This window comes from Ptychodera flava, chromosome 4, assembly GCF_041260155.1.
Source record: "Ptychodera flava strain L36383 chromosome 4, AS_Pfla_20210202, whole genome shotgun sequence".
Taxonomy (NCBI): Eukaryota; Metazoa; Hemichordata; class Enteropneusta; family Ptychoderidae; genus Ptychodera; species Ptychodera flava.
This window is the reverse complement of record NC_091931.1, coordinates 47,870,421-47,888,168: the sequence shown is the minus strand read 5'-3', so window position 1 is coordinate 47,888,168 and position 17,748 is coordinate 47,870,421. Positions and strand designations below refer to the sequence as shown.

The 17,748-nt window shown below is 37.9% G+C and overlaps 1 protein-coding gene across 1 annotated transcript in view; it reads right to left on the bottom strand.

Moving 5' to 3' along the window:
* The window catches only part of LOC139132022 (uncharacterized), a 42,700-nt gene extending 30,322 nt beyond the window's left edge, over positions 1-12,378 (bottom strand). Inside the window, exons 1-8 of the mRNA XM_070698377.1 lie at positions 12,264-12,378; positions 7,037-7,134; positions 5,405-5,711; positions 4,326-4,518; positions 3,547-4,013; positions 2,533-3,133; positions 1,799-1,882; positions 1,294-1,432 (exon numbers count right to left, since the gene is read on the bottom strand). Coding sequence (XP_070554478.1) covers positions 1,294-1,432; positions 1,799-1,882; positions 2,533-3,133; positions 3,547-4,013; positions 4,326-4,518; positions 5,405-5,711; positions 7,037-7,122 — 1,877 coding nt within the window. The 5' untranslated portion in view covers positions 7,123-7,134; positions 12,264-12,378. The remainder of the gene's footprint in view (positions 1-1,293; positions 1,433-1,798; positions 1,883-2,532; positions 3,134-3,546; positions 4,014-4,325; positions 4,519-5,404; positions 5,712-7,036; positions 7,135-12,263) is intronic.
* Between the last annotated feature and the right edge of the window lie 5,370 nt (positions 12,379-17,748).

Here is a 17,748-nt window from a genome sequence, read left to right as displayed (position 1 = left end):
ATGATGGCCTTGAGGTTGGTGGTGCCACGGAAGCCTGGCACAGGCATAAAGTACCAGGATGTCTTTGTTCCATGAAGGCACGTCAATAAAGGCTCGTTAGCCATTCGTTAGGCTTGATTCTCTGGACAGCATACAAAGCACAATGTATGACGTCTATTCTGATTTCTACACAGACACAAGTTCCCTACAAATACATATAAGCTTAGAAACTTGGGTCCTCAGTAGGCATGTGGGCCAAACTCATCCACCAGAGGCACATGCGGCGGAGAGGGGATGACACCATCACAATTAACCTGCAAATAATAGACACAAGCGATTCAGAACTAGTAATGCCAGCTATCCCTCTTAGACTTTATTTCGTATCGAATGTGCTCGTAAACTACCATGATTCGTTGCCCCACCCTTCCAGTACAAGCCACTCATATATAGGGTTTGGTCTTGTTACAGGTCTCTGAAGAAAAGGCGCATTTTGAGGGCGATATACGGTCGGAGACTGGTCCCTATATATGTTTGTTTTGAAAAAGTTTTGATCCGGTACCCATATGGTGTTAGGAGCCCAGCATTGACACAAAATTTTCCTGTATGAACGCCATGGCTAAGATATTTGTGTACCTTGGATACTGCGTTCTTGCATGAACACATGCTCTGAAAGCCAAGCCAACATTTACACAAAGTGTTCCTGCATGAAAGAAGTTGCTAAGGTGTACTGTGTATCTTGGATATTGTGTTATTGCAGGAACACATGCTTTGAAAGCCTAGTCAACATTTACTCACAAGTGTTCCTGCATGAAAGAAGTTGCTAAGGTGTACTGTGTACCTTGGATACTGCGTTCTTGCAGACACACATGCTCTGAAAGCCAAGCCATCATTTACACATGTGTTCCTGTATGAATGCCGTTGCTATGGTGCATGGTTTACTTTGGATACTGCGTGTTCTTGCCAGAACACGCGCTCTGAAAGCCCAGCCATCATTTACACACAAGGATGTTCTCTCGATTGCGCCCTGAGTTTAGTTAATTTAACTTTTTATTTGCCCCTCATTTCCCCATTTTTTGGTTAGAGTTGTTTATTATTGGCAAGTTGCAAGGTTGTGTGTTGTGAGCCTCCTGAGTGAAATGGAGGCTCAGAAAGGCAGGTTTGCACAAAAACCAGTAGTTTGCATACTTCTATCTTTTGTCATGGATCATAGCAAAAGTACCTCTTCGGAGTGGTGTTTGTCACCTCCCGTACTGATAAAATCAGATTTCGGTTGTACGCTAAACCGCCTCCTAAGGGTACACTATGTTAACTTACTTTAAAGCAAAGCGATACCAACCAATTGGTCTTCCGTATTCTTTGCTGGGCTCACCATGACTGGCATACAGCGTGTCTCCTCTCCCAGTGTGACAGACATTACAATAGCATTTGAAATCCTTTTCTTCGAACAGTTCACCTGAAGGAAATGATTTTTATAACCTCATTATTGATAAGTAAACTAGAATTCTGTAGAAGGCCCCCAGTGTTATTCGTATCAAGAAGACAGGTATAAACATATCTATCGGTTATCATTGTTGATATTTATAGAAAATGATCAGAGAAAGAACAATGGTGAACTACGTTTTGCACTTACAAATAAATTACCATTTTGAGCAGATTCCCGTTTTATAATGGATTATTTTCAGTTATTCGTGTCAGATAGTTATATGTTATAGTTAATTTCAACCTTTTAATACAAAAAGTTTTATGTTTCAATAGACCAGGATAGGTGGGAAATTAATGTCCGGTGTATACTGCAGATGTAGTAGACTTCAATCCTTACCAGGTAAATCCAGGTGCTTTTCTTTGTATCTGTGGCACAATTTCGCATATTCACATTTTTCCAAGTCGGGTATCGAGCTTTCGCCTGCAACAACAACATAGGTAATAAAAGTGCATGACATCATACTTTGATTTAATAATTTTTGGTTCATATGAGAGTAAATCGTTGTAAGCAATGAGAGGTCGTCAGTAATTGGCAATCAAAAATCCCTGTTGTTGTAATTGTTAGATTTTAGGGAAGGATAATTTGAGATTGAGTGGGGATCGAAATGTATTCACGAAATCTTTTGGTTGAGAACTGACAATATTTCGTAGCTCAAACGGGTTTTATGACATGGGACCGAAGTTGGTGAAAGCTAACGTCGAATATTTAGACAAGGTTTATACAGTTTGTTCTGTCCCAAATACTTATTTCGGAAAACAATATGTATTTTAATTCTCAGTATCCACCCTCTCAAAAATACCTGGCGATTAAATGCAATTTCTTGATATGGTAGGCTAGGAGTCACACAGTGGAAGTATTTCATTATAGGCTTTTGTTTTAGAAACTTTTGTTAAATCTTAGATCGTTATAAAGTCGGTAGACTCATCTTCTTATTTCTGACCTGAAGCATCGATGTTTACCAAGCAATAACATTACTACACAATCATACCTCGCCAGAGTCAAACAACGCGATTCACCATAACAAGAAGCCTTTCTGGATAGAATTCATACTGATACTCTTGAATACTTGCCTTTGTGACCATTGTCGTTTTTAATCGCAGTTAGAGCCCTGTCAGCTGCTTTGCGAACAGCTGGGTCATTCACCTTTGTATGAAGACGACGCAGTTCACCCATGATTTTCTCGTTCGAAGAGATTGTTGCTCTACAAATATCCAGTTTGGAAAGTTCTATTAAAGCATTTGTTGTAACCTCTTGTTCCAGTGGTCTCTTGTCAAATGATAGTAACGTAGAAAATGACTTAAGTACAGTGGTTTTGATGATTATCTCTTTGTTGTGATCGTTCGCTGCTGCTATCTTACCAAGTGCTGTCACTAACTCCTTCGCCGAGTATTGTCCATATTCATCGGAGTGTCGTCGAAGATACGGATCTTCGATGGCTTCCTCTAGCATGCTCACAGGATTATCCAAGATAGCTGGTTCAATTTCACCCACAACACCCAACATATTAACTAAACCCATGAACGATCCAATGACCATCTCTTGATTCTCTGAATGCAGAAATTGAGACAACGTATCCTGTACGTTGTATTCCTTGTAGATTGATTTATTCTCTACCGCATTTGCGCTGTTATACAGGATGGCAAACGCTGAATACTGTAAGAATTGTTTGTCCTAAAAATATACAAATATTTGACATCATCATTGCTACCTGTGACGAGAAGGGGACAAAAGCGTCATAAGCTTACATATATCAGGATGAGGATCTATGTTGGACTTAGGTAATACAACACCCACAGACAGATTCTTGCCTGATGATTGATGCAAAGTTTATAACTGTTACAGTTTGTTAAAACAAGACTAAAAGGAAAGATACACAAAATCGCAAGTCCAATGTGAACTATCAAGGGTAACCGTTGGTAATTCATATTGGTCAAGGTGCATCGATGTGGCACTTCCAGAAATCCTCATTATTGCTCATTAGTGAATTTGAGAAAGGCAGGGCACTCTTCACTGTTATGCCTAATTTTGCGTCATTTCTGAGGTAAGAAAATTGTTCACATTAGGAACAATCAACAGAATCTTACCTTATCACAGTCGCAATTTATACCAAACTTTTTAAGTTCGTTGACCATGTCGACCAAATATTCACTTTTACCAAGTGCACGTCCCAGCTTAAGACTAGACTCTGCATAGTGCCAGCAAACTTTCCGTACTGTACGTAAAGGGCCGATGTAAGGATTTTCAGTAACACCCTCATGGCCGTTATAACATAATCGAAGATCACGATCAAAGCTCTTAATGACACTTTCAGCGCCAAGTTCAGCTAGATGATCACCGAACTGCTGACGTACACGTTCATCTTTGTGTTCGAAATACGGTTCCAGCAGATATGTACCAATGAGGGAGGAGTAGCGCTTCTTGTCAATGTCGGGGATGGATTGTAGGAATCGAACGACTGCTTCCATGTTGTAGAGAACAGCATCTACACCTGTTTTACCTGGCGGACGTACTTGTTCTTGATAAGGTAATTTAACATTCTGAGAGTCCCTTGCTAAAAATAAAATGGATGAACATCAATTAAAAAGACAAAGATATTGAGGAGGAGTCCGTTTGCTAAGGCGAAACTCTATCGTCATGTCTTGACTATCAGTGTGAACGGACACAAAAATATTGCGTGCATAGACGGGCGGGTGATGGATGGATGCAAAGGGCGGTAAGGTACATGGATTGCTCAGGGTAGATAGTATATTAATAGGTTGCCGGCTAGAGATGCAGGCTTGATTAATTGATCAATTTTTGCAGAGGTATAGATGAATTACGAAAGAGCGGGATGAACCTGGATAGAGGGAGCCTGTAAACTAACCTGTCAAAGATACTTGAGTGGTCTCGCAAGATATTCGGATGACACCGTATACTTTGCAGGATCCGGACAACAATGTGCTTAACTCAGGTAGGATCTGTTCTCCATCGTCCAAGTTAACTTCAAAGTCTCTACCATTTATGTGACACACCAAAACGTTATTACTCCGTATGCTGATACCAAGAGTAAAGCCATTCTTTGAAAGGAAATGTTTTTTTCACAATTGTAAAAGACAGAACATGAAATTGACGACCGAGTAAAAGTGGTCCCAGAATTGAAATCATAGTAGAAAAATAAAAGACTTAACTTGTGGAGTGAAATTGAAATTGCGATATTTTAACTTATCTGGTGTAGTATTTGTCAAAAAGTCCATGTCTACATAAACTTCTTATAAAACGAAGAACGGGATGACGGACACCAATTAAAATGCTGAACCTTAGGTCTTTACAGATAAGTTATCATAGCACAGTAACTCCATCTACCGGTCAATTTATTATAATCTACGCCAAATTGGATACAGCAGGAAATTCCCCATATAGAAAATTTGTTGGAAGATATTACAAACAATGTTGTCTTTTGAACTAGATTGCAGTTGAAGTACATATTTTATAGTTTGTGGATTTCGTCTATGGCCCTAAGACTTTGGAATTCATTAATATGTGACATTCGATAAGCATCTACTGTAAACAGTTCAAGCATGAATTGAAAAAAAAAAATTTATCTACCAAGGCATATTGTGCACTTGTTTTTCATAGTTGATTATATTGATGAACGTTATAAAGTTTAATATATTTCTGATTGATTTGTTGAATAGAACGGACGTTTTGTTCATCGACCATCACAAGTATTAGAAGTAATGAAGACGTCAAATAGGATGGTAAAGTGCAGGCATAACACTCAGCGTGTTGGAATGTTCACGGAACAGAACGGGGAGTCAATTTTTTATTATAGTGGCTTTTAATAAAAAAAGAAAAGTCAAAAATAACAGTCAAGCCGTGTATAACTTTAGTTTGAATGGTGGACGAAGGTCGAAATCAGGCCATACAGCTAAAGATTTTAATCACTGTATATGTAAACATTACCTGATACTCGATGCTGCTATGGTCATCCATGTTTTTGTTAAGAATACTGTTAGCGTCCTCTATAGCTTCACCGTTTCTAAATACATTGAAGTATCGACCACAAGTCATCAGATGAACAGAACTTGAGTGACGTGTGTCATATTCCGAGGTACTTTCAAAGCATGGCATTCTCTCATCATTGGTCAGGCCTATTTCAAAAGTTCCTGTGCACCCTCTGGGTTTTGATACAATCTCAAATTCGAATGATTTTTGTGGTTGTAGGGGTTGCCTTGTAACAACGGTACCGATTTCATCCCGTTGAGAGTTTCTGTTGATTTAAAGGAAAAGTTACAGGTAGACGAGCTGGTATGCCATGGTTGACGCATCCGTTCAACTGAGTTAAATCTAAATGCATTTTATCTTGTTACAGCATGACTTAGCTTTTCTCTGTTAACATTTCAAGCGAAGTAATTACAGTTGGAATTGCCCTTTTGTCGGTTCATTTTGTCGTGATCGCGATTGCGGGCCTAATCACGAGGTTAAATTTTTGAGTATCATCATCTAAATATGTAACGGCATGTCTTTACGATTACTACAGCTGTTTCGACAACGTATTAAAGGCTAAAAATAAAGAAAATTTATAAAGTTATCTTTACAGTAGAATCACATTCTCTGTTAAGCAGTTAGTGAGGAAAACGTAACGAAAACGTAAATGCAAAAACTAAATATATGTGAGGGTGGCCAATGAGAGTAAACGAAATAATTTGTTTTCCAATTTCTTCTTTGTACGTCCATGTTTCAAAGAAGAGCGTAGCGTACATTAACTACTGTTGAAAATAATCGCGGAAAGTAAATTTGCAAACCTCATTGTCCCAAATTTAAGAACGACAGATATTGTAGTGATGCATACATTTCTTACGGATCATTATCTCAGAACGAGCAAAGAAGTTCAATTACAAAATCTACGTTTCCTGTATTTTTTTATTTGTTTGCAAACCTATGCACTACCTCGCTTTTGCATTTTTTTATTAAGTCCATCATCCAACAGGCGTTAGCCCAATTACAGGATGAGGTAATAACCCAATAACCCCCAATGGAGCACTGAGGAGTAAAGTGCCTTGCTCAAGGGCACAACACCGTGCTGGAGTCTCGAACTCACCATCCTCCGACAGTGAGTCCGTTACTCTGGACCTACCGGGTCTTGAACTGGGTCTTGAACTCACCATCCTCTGACAGTGAATCCGTTACGCTAACCACTGGGCCACGGTGCCTCCTTACTGAATATCAGAACAACCCAGTCTTTTTGTTGCAGTAAATTATAGTTTTTGCACAAGACACTGCATAATTTGAAATTTTTCTGAGGCAACACTTGGAAAATTGTACAAACCACAGAGACATTGCGACTTTTGCTCTATAAATTTAGGAACTTAATTTTCACCGTTGCCTCGATTCTCGCTGCTCAATTCTGATGATTTAACCCTTCTGTTATACCTAAGTGTACAACATGCATATATTTTGTAAACTAAGTAAACCATTCCTATACTATTACGCACGTCATAGTAGCTGCAATTATCGTCGAAACTTTACGTCCGTTTCCAAGACTTTTCTGATAATATATATTTACACAAAAATAAACAAAATGTTTGTACTTACGCTCGGCCCCGCACAACTCGTCCATTACCAAGTATTTCGAGATTTCCAGTGCATCTACTTAAGGTATAGTAGTAGTCTTCATCCATTTCGCAGAAAAGCTGAATTACACAAAAAGGACATTCGCTTTTCTTTTTCAGCAGACAACAAATGAGAAAAGCAATATAATTTCAAGCGAATTTAACTATAAAGGCTTATGTTTACTGTTGCCTGTTATCACAAGCCTGACAACTCTGGCAGACATGCTGTCAACACCCGTCAACTGTGAGAAGAAAACTTCCCACACATTTATATGGTATTTTATTGCATTACGATAGCCTTCTATTAAGTAATTTTTCATTAGTCTTGAAGCATTGACAAAGGAGATCGCAAAATATTGTTGAGTTTGTGGTTTTCAAAACTACATTAGTTTAACTCGAATATTCAAACCCACTAATCTATCAAAACGACATTCATCGTTCAAAATGACGTAAGCAAAGTAAGAAACTGAGAACTATGTGATTTAATTATTTTCGTGTCGCTTACCTTTTAATACTGTAACAAAAAATGCGTTTATTGTAGATTGGCAAAGCGTCGGAATACTGCACTGTCGGACAAATTTCTCGATCCATAATTACTCAAGCATATGAACCCATATAAACGAGAGCTCAAAGAGTATGTTATGTGCCAAACGAAAAATAATTAGTTTACATATTCGAAATGTTTTTCACAAGTGTATAGTGGAATAGCTAACGTAGTTTCAGCATTGTCAACACTCTCAAAATCCTGTACATAACACTAGTCCGGAGCCAGCTTGAGTGTGCCACTCCAGTATGGTCTCCACACCAGCTGTATCTCATTCACCGTATTGAAAGAGTTCAGTGTAAATTTCTCAAATAGTTGTGCGGTAAAACTGGCATAACCTACTCATCTGGTTACTTCAACCAACTCTGTATCTTTCTCAACACTCCATCTCTACAGGAGCGCAAAAACTTTCCTGATGCGACCTTCTTTTACAAATATATGTTCTCCTTTTATAACACCTCCGAAATTCTAGAGCGTATCCTTGCATGTGCCTTCTAAGTCTTTGCGTTCAAAGCAGCAAATTAAACCTAAAATATCAAGAGTAAATGAATGCTCATTCTTCATCATTTTTACAAAGAGCTATGAAAAAATTGGACATTATATTCAACAATGAGACTTTTGATATTTTTAATTGTAACTGTAGGAAATTTCGCTGATTTTTGTTTAATAATGTTCATTCGTTTTAGTTCTGTTTTTACCAATGATTATTCTCTTTATCTATGTTGTTACTGTCTTTGTTTCTTTGTTGTGATTTTTGTTAATTACTGTTCTTTTTGTCTTTTGCTGGAATTGTAATTGGGCGAAAGCCCGTTGTTCCCAGCCAGTAAATAATAAATTAATTAATTAATTAATTAACAAGATGCGTTGAGTATGCACGTATAGATACAACACGCATGGATTTACACGTATGCAGGAACGTATAGCCATGATTTGAAATGTGTACGCATCACATTGCAATAGATACATGCGCACATATGCTTGCGCGCACAATGAACGGAATGTGAAGTTGTAATAAATTCACTCGTTGAAATGTATTCAACAGAGGCAGTTGGCATTGTGCCAGTTTTACTCTCTATGCACGGCCGTTAGCCGCCAACTTTGTAACTTCTTTTTTACTCGTCACTCTCTGAAATAACAAATTCATTTAGACATATCTTGTTCTCAATTGTATTTATCTAATGCATGATGTAAATAGCCTTTCGGAAAAGTCACTGCAATGTCTACAAAGCATCTTTTTTTTTGTATATCGGATAAATCAGCAAGCAGGTGAGAGGTCAAAATAAATGACGCATCGCTCATATTGGAATTCCCCACTGGACAAAATGCTTGATATTCGTTTAGTATATTTACGTATTTGGAACACAGTACTAATTGCATACCTAACATTTATCTCTGTATATGGAGCATTCTAATACGTTGATATGCGTAGCGCATATCTATGCAAATCATGCGTATACGTAATGCAGATCTTTACACACCAAGTACACACTGTAGTTTTGAATTTTGTTAGTATACATAGGTGTATAATTAACGTATTTGACACATGTACAGAATCAGTATATGTGTATATTGTTGTCTATCAAGCATTTTGCTCAGTGCCCTGTGCCGTGTTAGTACAGAGCTTGAACCCCATTGGAACTTGTGAGTAATTAAAAAATAAATTTTTACCTATCTTCCCAAGCTTCTCTCTCTCTCTCTCTCTCTCACACACACACACACACACACACACACACACACACACACACACTCTCTCTCTCTCTCTCTCTCTCTCTCTCTCTCTCTCTCTCTCTCTCTCTCCTCTCTCTCTCTCTCTCTCTCTCTCTCTCTCTCTGAATTCGATGCACTCTCAATTTGTTATGAGAAAGGTCATCATAAGGTCAATATCGATCCGACGCATACTCTCATATGAAATCAATATCGATTAGCAGGGAATGAAATATATAAGTTCCTTCTCCCAAGTGAATGACAACTCAAACTAACAGATTAGGCATGACAACAAGACATTGATTATCACAACATGGCTTTGGAAGAGAGATTACTTGCTTGCTGAAAGTGAAACTGGTGGAAATAATTCTCCATATTTGTGTGACAAAAGTATTTCCTCGCCGGAAAAGTTAAACTTATTCCGCAAATGGCAAAGTATGCTGTCATTCATGCTAGCGAACATAGGTAGGAAGAATGGGGGCTTGGGTCCTTAAACGAGAGTGCAGAGCGTTAGGAGGTGCCAATTGAAATGTCACGTGAGCATATTTGTGGTTGTTGCTAACAACAGAGGTGTATTTTTGTTTATGGCTCACTGGAGACTAGGGTGTTGCTGTTGATAAATGCAGATATTGACCAAAGGTCATCCAAGGTTTACACGCTTCAATTCCGACCGATTTCAAACTGAACCAAAGCTCTAAGCCTATGGCTAGCTTACCATTACATGGAGATATGCAGATACTTACATATAAATATAGGTCAAGGGTCATCATATCAGGTGTCAGATCAGCAATTCACATTCTTGTTCGTTACCCAGTTCGGTTGAAAAATAGTGCTAGTCTCTTGTTTGAATCAGAGTCATCAGCACTAAGGAATTGGCTTATAAAGCTAGACCATAAGTTGAAAGGTTTTTTGAGAGTTCAACATGGGTTTTGTTCAAAAAGCAGATCAGTCGTGGCAGAATGTGAAGTAATCGAGGTTTAATCCATTGAGTTATGAGGTCCAACTGAAGCGTATCAATGGGGCTTGAATTTTGCTGGGTCATCACAAGGGCAGCTATTGTAGTCTTTGCTCAACATTGGGATAGACTTACCCACCCATGTTCAGTTTGGTCAGCAATCAAATAGTGTTTGTTTTCATTGCTATTGACTCTGTCACGCTTGCGAGGGTCCACTGAACAATATTTCATTTAGTCATTCATATATGCACACCGCCACTAGTTATTTTTTATAGACTGCTTGTTGCCATGGACATGGTTCTTGTTGCTAGGGAGTGTCAAACAATTGGCAAGAGGCTGAAAATTTAGGCTGTTTTGAGCCATCAATTGCACGTTTGTATGTATTGCCTAGTGGTTTATGGGATTTATTTTAATCCAATATGCTACTCATCATGTTATTGGGAGACTTTGTTGCCAATAAAAATATTCCAAGCTGCAAAAGTAGGTAGTCGGTCAAACAAATATTTATAGCACAATTTTTGTTCCACGTTACCCTTTTCAGAAAGAACCCGAACTCTCTAGCCCTTCTATGTAGCCTACGGCTAATGTGAGGATACTGAAGACAATTGGTTCAATTTAATCAACAATCATAAATCATTCTATACAATCAACATATTTCAAGGGTCTGTTACCATTTTGATAAACATCTTGGTGATGTTTCCAGGCTTGAAGTGTTTGTGTAACTGTAGGAATATTAATATCGATTTATATGAACATATCTGATAAAGCAATATAGGATCTCAGGATTTTAAAAAGGCAGGGTTCTCAAATCTCTGGCCTATTCTTAAATAACGGAAGAAGGAAGTTGCAACATAAACAAACCTCTCGATCTTTTGTAGGCAACTAATGACTGAAAATACGGGTATTTAATAAATACTATATGAAACTTCAAATAAAATAAAAAGCAAAAATATTGTAAAGTTCACTCCCAGTTACCCGTTCAGGAACAAAAACAATCAAATATTAATATCTGTGCAAGAAATTTATAAAATCCGTACTTGACTATGTTCTTTTTAGTTCCATCTAATATGCGTTTTCCATTGTACAACTGTTTGTAAATCTTCATGCACATCTACCGTTGAAATTCAGACTTCACATTACGGGAAAGCTTCATTAACTTAGGAATACCCTACTCATTTATCAGAGCATCAATTTCACAGACCTTCCTTTCCTACAATGGCACTACAATGGCACCAGCTGGATAAGATAAACATAACAATGGAACATTCACACCTTGGGTGGAATAAAAGTCTTCTATTTGTCACCCGAGTTGGTCTGGCAAGGACGCGGGTTTCAGGTACCATGCAAGTTAATGCAGTCTTTCCCTAATGATTAGGTCTTTACAACATATTCCACAGATTTATTGCTTTATAATTTATAATGACGTAAGACTAAAAATAACAAAAACCTATAGCAAACAATCTACCGGGCACAACAAATAAACGGAAACAGAAAAATAACATCCCGGAGTTTGTCATTTCACTACTGAAGCTCTCACCAAAACCTTCACAATTTAGTAAATTCTTGATCAGATTCGAACCAACAGCGCATGCCAGCTCGGGCGTTTAGCCCTTTCCAGAGCTTGGCGTCGTGAGTTAACCATCAATATCAGTTAATATTAATTACGGTATGGCAGACAGGGAAAGCAAATCATGGATGACACTGTCAAATTATTTCAGTCGAAGGTGTTATTATAAAGCAACTGTAAAACGACGGTAACTTCGAGTACTTTTCTCTTTGTAGTTCACCAGACACAGTGCACTGAACATTTTCTATTGTTTATGGCGTCGCCATCTTGTTTATTCTATGGAAAGTACTTCGAGCACAACAATGTAGCTATGAAAACGCAACACAAGGTATGGCCGTACAAAGCACCATATCATTTACTAGACATGGCGGAATCAGTGATTCAGACGAAATCCTGTGGGTTGTCATACGATGTGAATAGTTACAAGATTGTAGACTTACCTTCAATGTCTGCAAAACGTAGCAAAAGTGTGTTCGTTACAGGGAATTAGCAAACTTAGGTGGAACTAGAGTTGTCTGACCTGCCAGGTCATGTACTGACGTGACATAAACTATTGTTGACTTGTATTGTAAATTAGGTTACACAGTGACTTGCATGAATGGTCAGACTCAATAGATTCAAAATGGTCACAGGTCTTCTGTACAAGGGAGCAGAGCAAGCGGCGTAGACAAAATGGAAACATTATACGTTTTGCCAAATATCTGATCCAAATTTCACGTCGCAAATGTAACGAGTATTTAGAAGTTTCACTTGCCCAACGAATCTAACAAAAAAATAAACAACTATGACAATGAAAAAACGCACTTTCCGAGACTTTGATCACATTTTAATAAGGTGCATGACATTCGGCTGTCGCTGTTGTTTCGCACACACACTCAAAATGTTTTGCCACAGTCCCTCTATCCACAGGACTGTGGTTTTGCATATGTGTATACACGTATTGAAAATTGAGCAATGTATGGTGTTCGAGCTGTCTCGTCGGTCTAAGTCAAGCAAGTTTACAAACGACTTTAGAATGCGCTGACGAGCAATGTCGAACAAAGACGATGCAGTAGAGGCTTTTGGCGCACTCTCAGTGCGCTGACGACCTTTGGTAGAATACCGTTGTATTTGAAGCTCGAGCAGTCCAGCAAATAGGTATTTTCTCCTTGGGTTTGTCAAAATTACGATTACAAAAGCCAAAAACATTTGCCTTTACGAACGTGTTGTTTCTATCAGAGATAGGAAAAACCAAAGTATTGTTTAATCATTAAAACGCTTACAATATAAAAAATAGCACCCTCCATATTCGAAATCAATGGCTAAAATAATCAGATTTGCCGATCAACATGCCCGGTTAGGTCTGTCTCCCTCAGTGAGCAACCAAATGACCGCGTTGATATATTTTCTCTCAAGTTGAAGTACATCGACAAGTAATTGTCTGCCGTAAAAAGTTACTTTCTTTGCGAGAGTAAGCGGCATAAGGGTGAATATAATTGTCTAAAATTTAAAAATCTTGGCCAGAGATAAAGATATTTATCTATCTATTCGAATTTGTTTCGATGACTATCTCGCAGATGGGTGCAAGTGGACTTGAAACTAAAATGATGAATAAACGTACAGCCGATTCATATAACAAATGATATCAGCAAACGAAAACATTACAAGGAATGCAAGAAGTACCTTAAAAAGCACATTGCAGGACAAATGAAACCGGAGAAAATACAAAGGTTCAGCAGCTCTGATAAAAATGCAGTTTTATTTGTCCTTGTTTACGTTATCAAAGGATTAGTAAGCCAATTTGCTTCGACACCATTTTCAAAGTTTAAGCAATATTTATGTATGGATGCTATTAAACTGAGAATCTTACTTTCTTAACCATTTATCGGGGAGAATAACCTCTAAACAACAATATGATTAATAAAGATCATGTCAACTACAGAACTTAAAAAGCTCTTCTTAGAATGCAAATTCCATAACCTGGTGCTGTTGAGTCAAGGGTCAAACTATGCACAGTACTCTGGATATCAAGTAGACTGATGAAGGATCCGTCGCTCGAGGGCGCTCTCTACGCTCCACCTCTTACCAGCAGGGGTATGTGGAGAGCGTCCTCGAGCAACGGATCTTTCTGTCTAGATATAAAGCTACAGATCACAAGTAGATTAGCTAGCCACAACCTCGCGCCCGGCTTGGGAATTTTGCCATTCGGAAACAAAAGGGTACCAGGCTACTTGAAAACAAACAAAACTTAAAGCAACATAAAAGGGCTTTTACGATACGAATCGAATATCCTACACCGGAACAAGAATTGTCTCTAGTTAAAATTGCTTTGTTTTGTCGTTTTCCTTGATGTTTAATGAATATTCCCTTTGAATATTTTTAAAATTTCCATTGGTAGATCAAGATTATGAAATGGCGACAGCCAGTGTTACTAAGCTTTTACCAAGCTTTGCTTTCTTTCATTACCAATGAGTGTTTGTGATAAGCACTGGTACTGAATCTCGGATCGGAGGACCTCTACGTATTATATACCTTTGTAGGTTTATCAGCAATCGATCTTTAATTGTACAATACAGGTTAAATGCTTTTTACGTTACCTTTCCCTGCGGGAAATTAGGTTGAATGCCATTAGTGGGGAAGACTGGACCTAAAAAGTATGTTCTCCTCTCTCTCTCTCTCTCTCTCTCTCCTCCCTCTCTCTCTCTCCTCTCTCTCTCTCTCTCACTCCTCCTCTCTCTCTCCTCTCTCTCTCTCTCTCCTCCTCTCTCTCCTCTCTCTCTCTCTCTCTCTCTGCCGAGATAAGATACAGTGAAGATAACACCATTTCTGAAGAAAACACTCGTATGCCATGTTACTTCTACACACCATTAACGTTGCAGAGATTCCATATATCGTGATTTCCGAGTCCACAATTTCGACTAGTTCGCCGTAATTTTCTGATTGAATCAATTTTAAACGCTAAGTTGATCTCCTGAGTTACTGGTTTGTCGCGAGAAACTATCTTAAATTCTTGGTGGATAACAGCAATCCAACGGTTGGACCGCCTACCAAGAAAGGGACACTTGATCTTACAGTCCCATCGAAATCAAAAACATTCCGATGACTCTTACCTATCATCTTTAACCACGGCGTCATTGTCAATGAATATTATCTTCTCAGACATACTAGAAACACGATTACGTCAAATTTACTCCTCTCCTTCTGTTATGACCTTTCGAAGTGACAGAAACATTAACGATCGGACGTCATATACACACTATATACCGCAGGTACAGGGTCATGGTGAAGGGTACTGGCAGGAAACATGCTCATTTGTTTCGGCCAGTTAGACTATTTATTGCCCTTGCAAATTCAATATTTCTGACAAGTTTAATTGCGCATATGCCAACTTAAATTATTGCATCGCATGGTTAAAGTGATACACCACAGTAAGTAGGACAGTTTGTTGGGTTTTTTCATTCTGTTCTTTTTTCTGCCAAAAAGAGAATTGCTACTCTGTATTTAAAACTACTAGAACCAATACAATAAAGACCTAGAACACAAATTAAATCACTTTTGTCATTCGCTGATTCTTACTAACATGGTGATGTGTCTGATCAAATTAAAAAGGCTAACCTGCACCCAAGAATTCTGATTAGTCAGTTCAGTTTTGATGGTATTCAAACACATTTTTGTATTTTGATATTTGAGTGTCTAATCTGAATAAATATGTTTAATATGAACTGTTATAAGAACGGCAACACGATAATTAAGAAATACAAATAATGCAGAATAACACAATTTCCAAACATACGCACAGGATTATTTCGAGTCTAGGCTGTAACCATTTTGCAGTTATGGGAGCTAATTATAATGATTATAGATATTAAAATTAATTAATTATGATTATGCACGTTATATGGCCTGTTTGCATGGATCGACAGAAAACATGGTATTTAACATGGATGCAACCGTGACTTAACAAAACGTTTAAAGTTAAAATTTAGTTTATTTGGAATTCTATCAGCAAACGCGCTTTTTACAAGGAGCCAACAAACAACACAAAAATTTTGAATTACTTAATACCATCGGCCGGGCGGAAGAAAAACCCAGAAATAACAGAAACGACACACTTACAATAAGGAATTGATACAGAGGAATAAACAGCAACAGAAAGTTTAAACCCGCTTATTTTTGTGAAAATGGGAAATTTACCTTTTTTATGATAGAATTATCACAAGGACGGCTGTTATTTTGAATTACAAATTTGGGTAATCAGTTGGGTAATTTGTTTACCCTGAACAAAATTTACCCGGTGACCCCTGATTTTTCTCCTTTATTTCGAAACTACACGGGTTAAGGTTCTCTTACGGAAATTTTGAGCAAAAATTAAAGTCTTTTAAATTCGAATCACGAACTATCTTGACTGTAAAACGTCTTTCAAAAAAGTCTTTCAGGAGAAATGCACAGAAAGGAACATTTCAAAATGCAATGGTCATCGTGACGGATGCTGACACAACCACCTTGTATGTTTACCAAACGCACCGGATACGCATATCACGCATCGAAACTACTGTGAAGTGAAAGAGAATTTCAGCTTGAAAAGGCTTTTCTGTTATCAAAGAAGCATTAGTGAAGTAAGTTATCTTTACCTAATTGCTCTTGACCTTACGTAACAGCGATGATGGTAACGACGTCACAGTGAAGTAAGTGTTTGCATTAAATTCTTACATCCCATAAATTAGAGGGATTATACCAAGTATTTGCACTCATAGTGCACACATGATAGCATAGTGGGCAAAATGACTCATAGATATTAATGTAAATAACACCTAAACTCCCGTTGGAGGCAAATAAAATACTGTCCGGGCCACTTAAAACATCTTTCCTCACTTTTATGGTGTCAAACCAACACAAGGATAGCAATGTCCTAGTGGATACGATACTAAATTGTGCCCTAATGTTGAACCCGCCAGGCACCAAACAATGGTGAAACAACGCCCAGCATGCTTTTGATTTGACTGCACCTTTCAAACAAATAATTTATGAGTAACGGGTCATTAAGAGCCCACGTAGGACAAGGGTAGTGTTATATATGCCGGAGGCGTACCAGGTTGCCCGACAAAAATAAACGTTCACCGAGTTTAACCAATCATTTTTTAAACCCCTCAAATACTTGATCTTTTCTTCGCTGTAAAAAAACCCACAAAAATCGCGCAATGTTACTTTCGCTTATGTCATGTACAATAATGTTAATCAAAAAGTCTCCTTAATAAGTGATTTTCTAGTCGTTGCACGGCAAACGGAACATTTTTTTGTTCTGTCCTTACTTTTGTGTTTATGAGAGTTTAAAGTACAGATCTGAGCAAAGGTTATCAGACAGGCATTTTGTTCTGCTTATCTCACCATCGCACCAGCTCTGTACTTAAAGTAAATTATATTACGGGTGAAATTCCCTAAGAAGAGACACACAGGTAAGAATCAATATATATATATATATATATATATATATATATATATATATATATATATATATATATATATATATATATATATATATATATATTATATATATATATATATATCTATTTTTCTAGAAACCGTGACTGTCAAATGTCCTAAGTTAAACAATGCTCTATGGCGCTTGGAGTTACAGAGCGTCTTCTGAAAATGTTAACAGGAGTGGTTTTTATGTCCAAGGATAAGGATTTCCAAAGGACAGAAGTTGCTGCAAAGAAGCAGCGGCGACTATAGGTAGTCAGATTCCATCTAGATGTGTGCAGAAGACATTTATACGATGAGCACATGATGAAGCACAAGGTGTTATGAAATTCCTGAGATATTGTGGGGCTTGTCCATTCATGGCTTTGAAGGTAATCAGTAAAAGTTGTATACAATGCGATGATGAACTGGAGACCAGTGTAGGTGCATAAGTATAGTGGTAATGTGGTTTGAATTGTGCTTCTA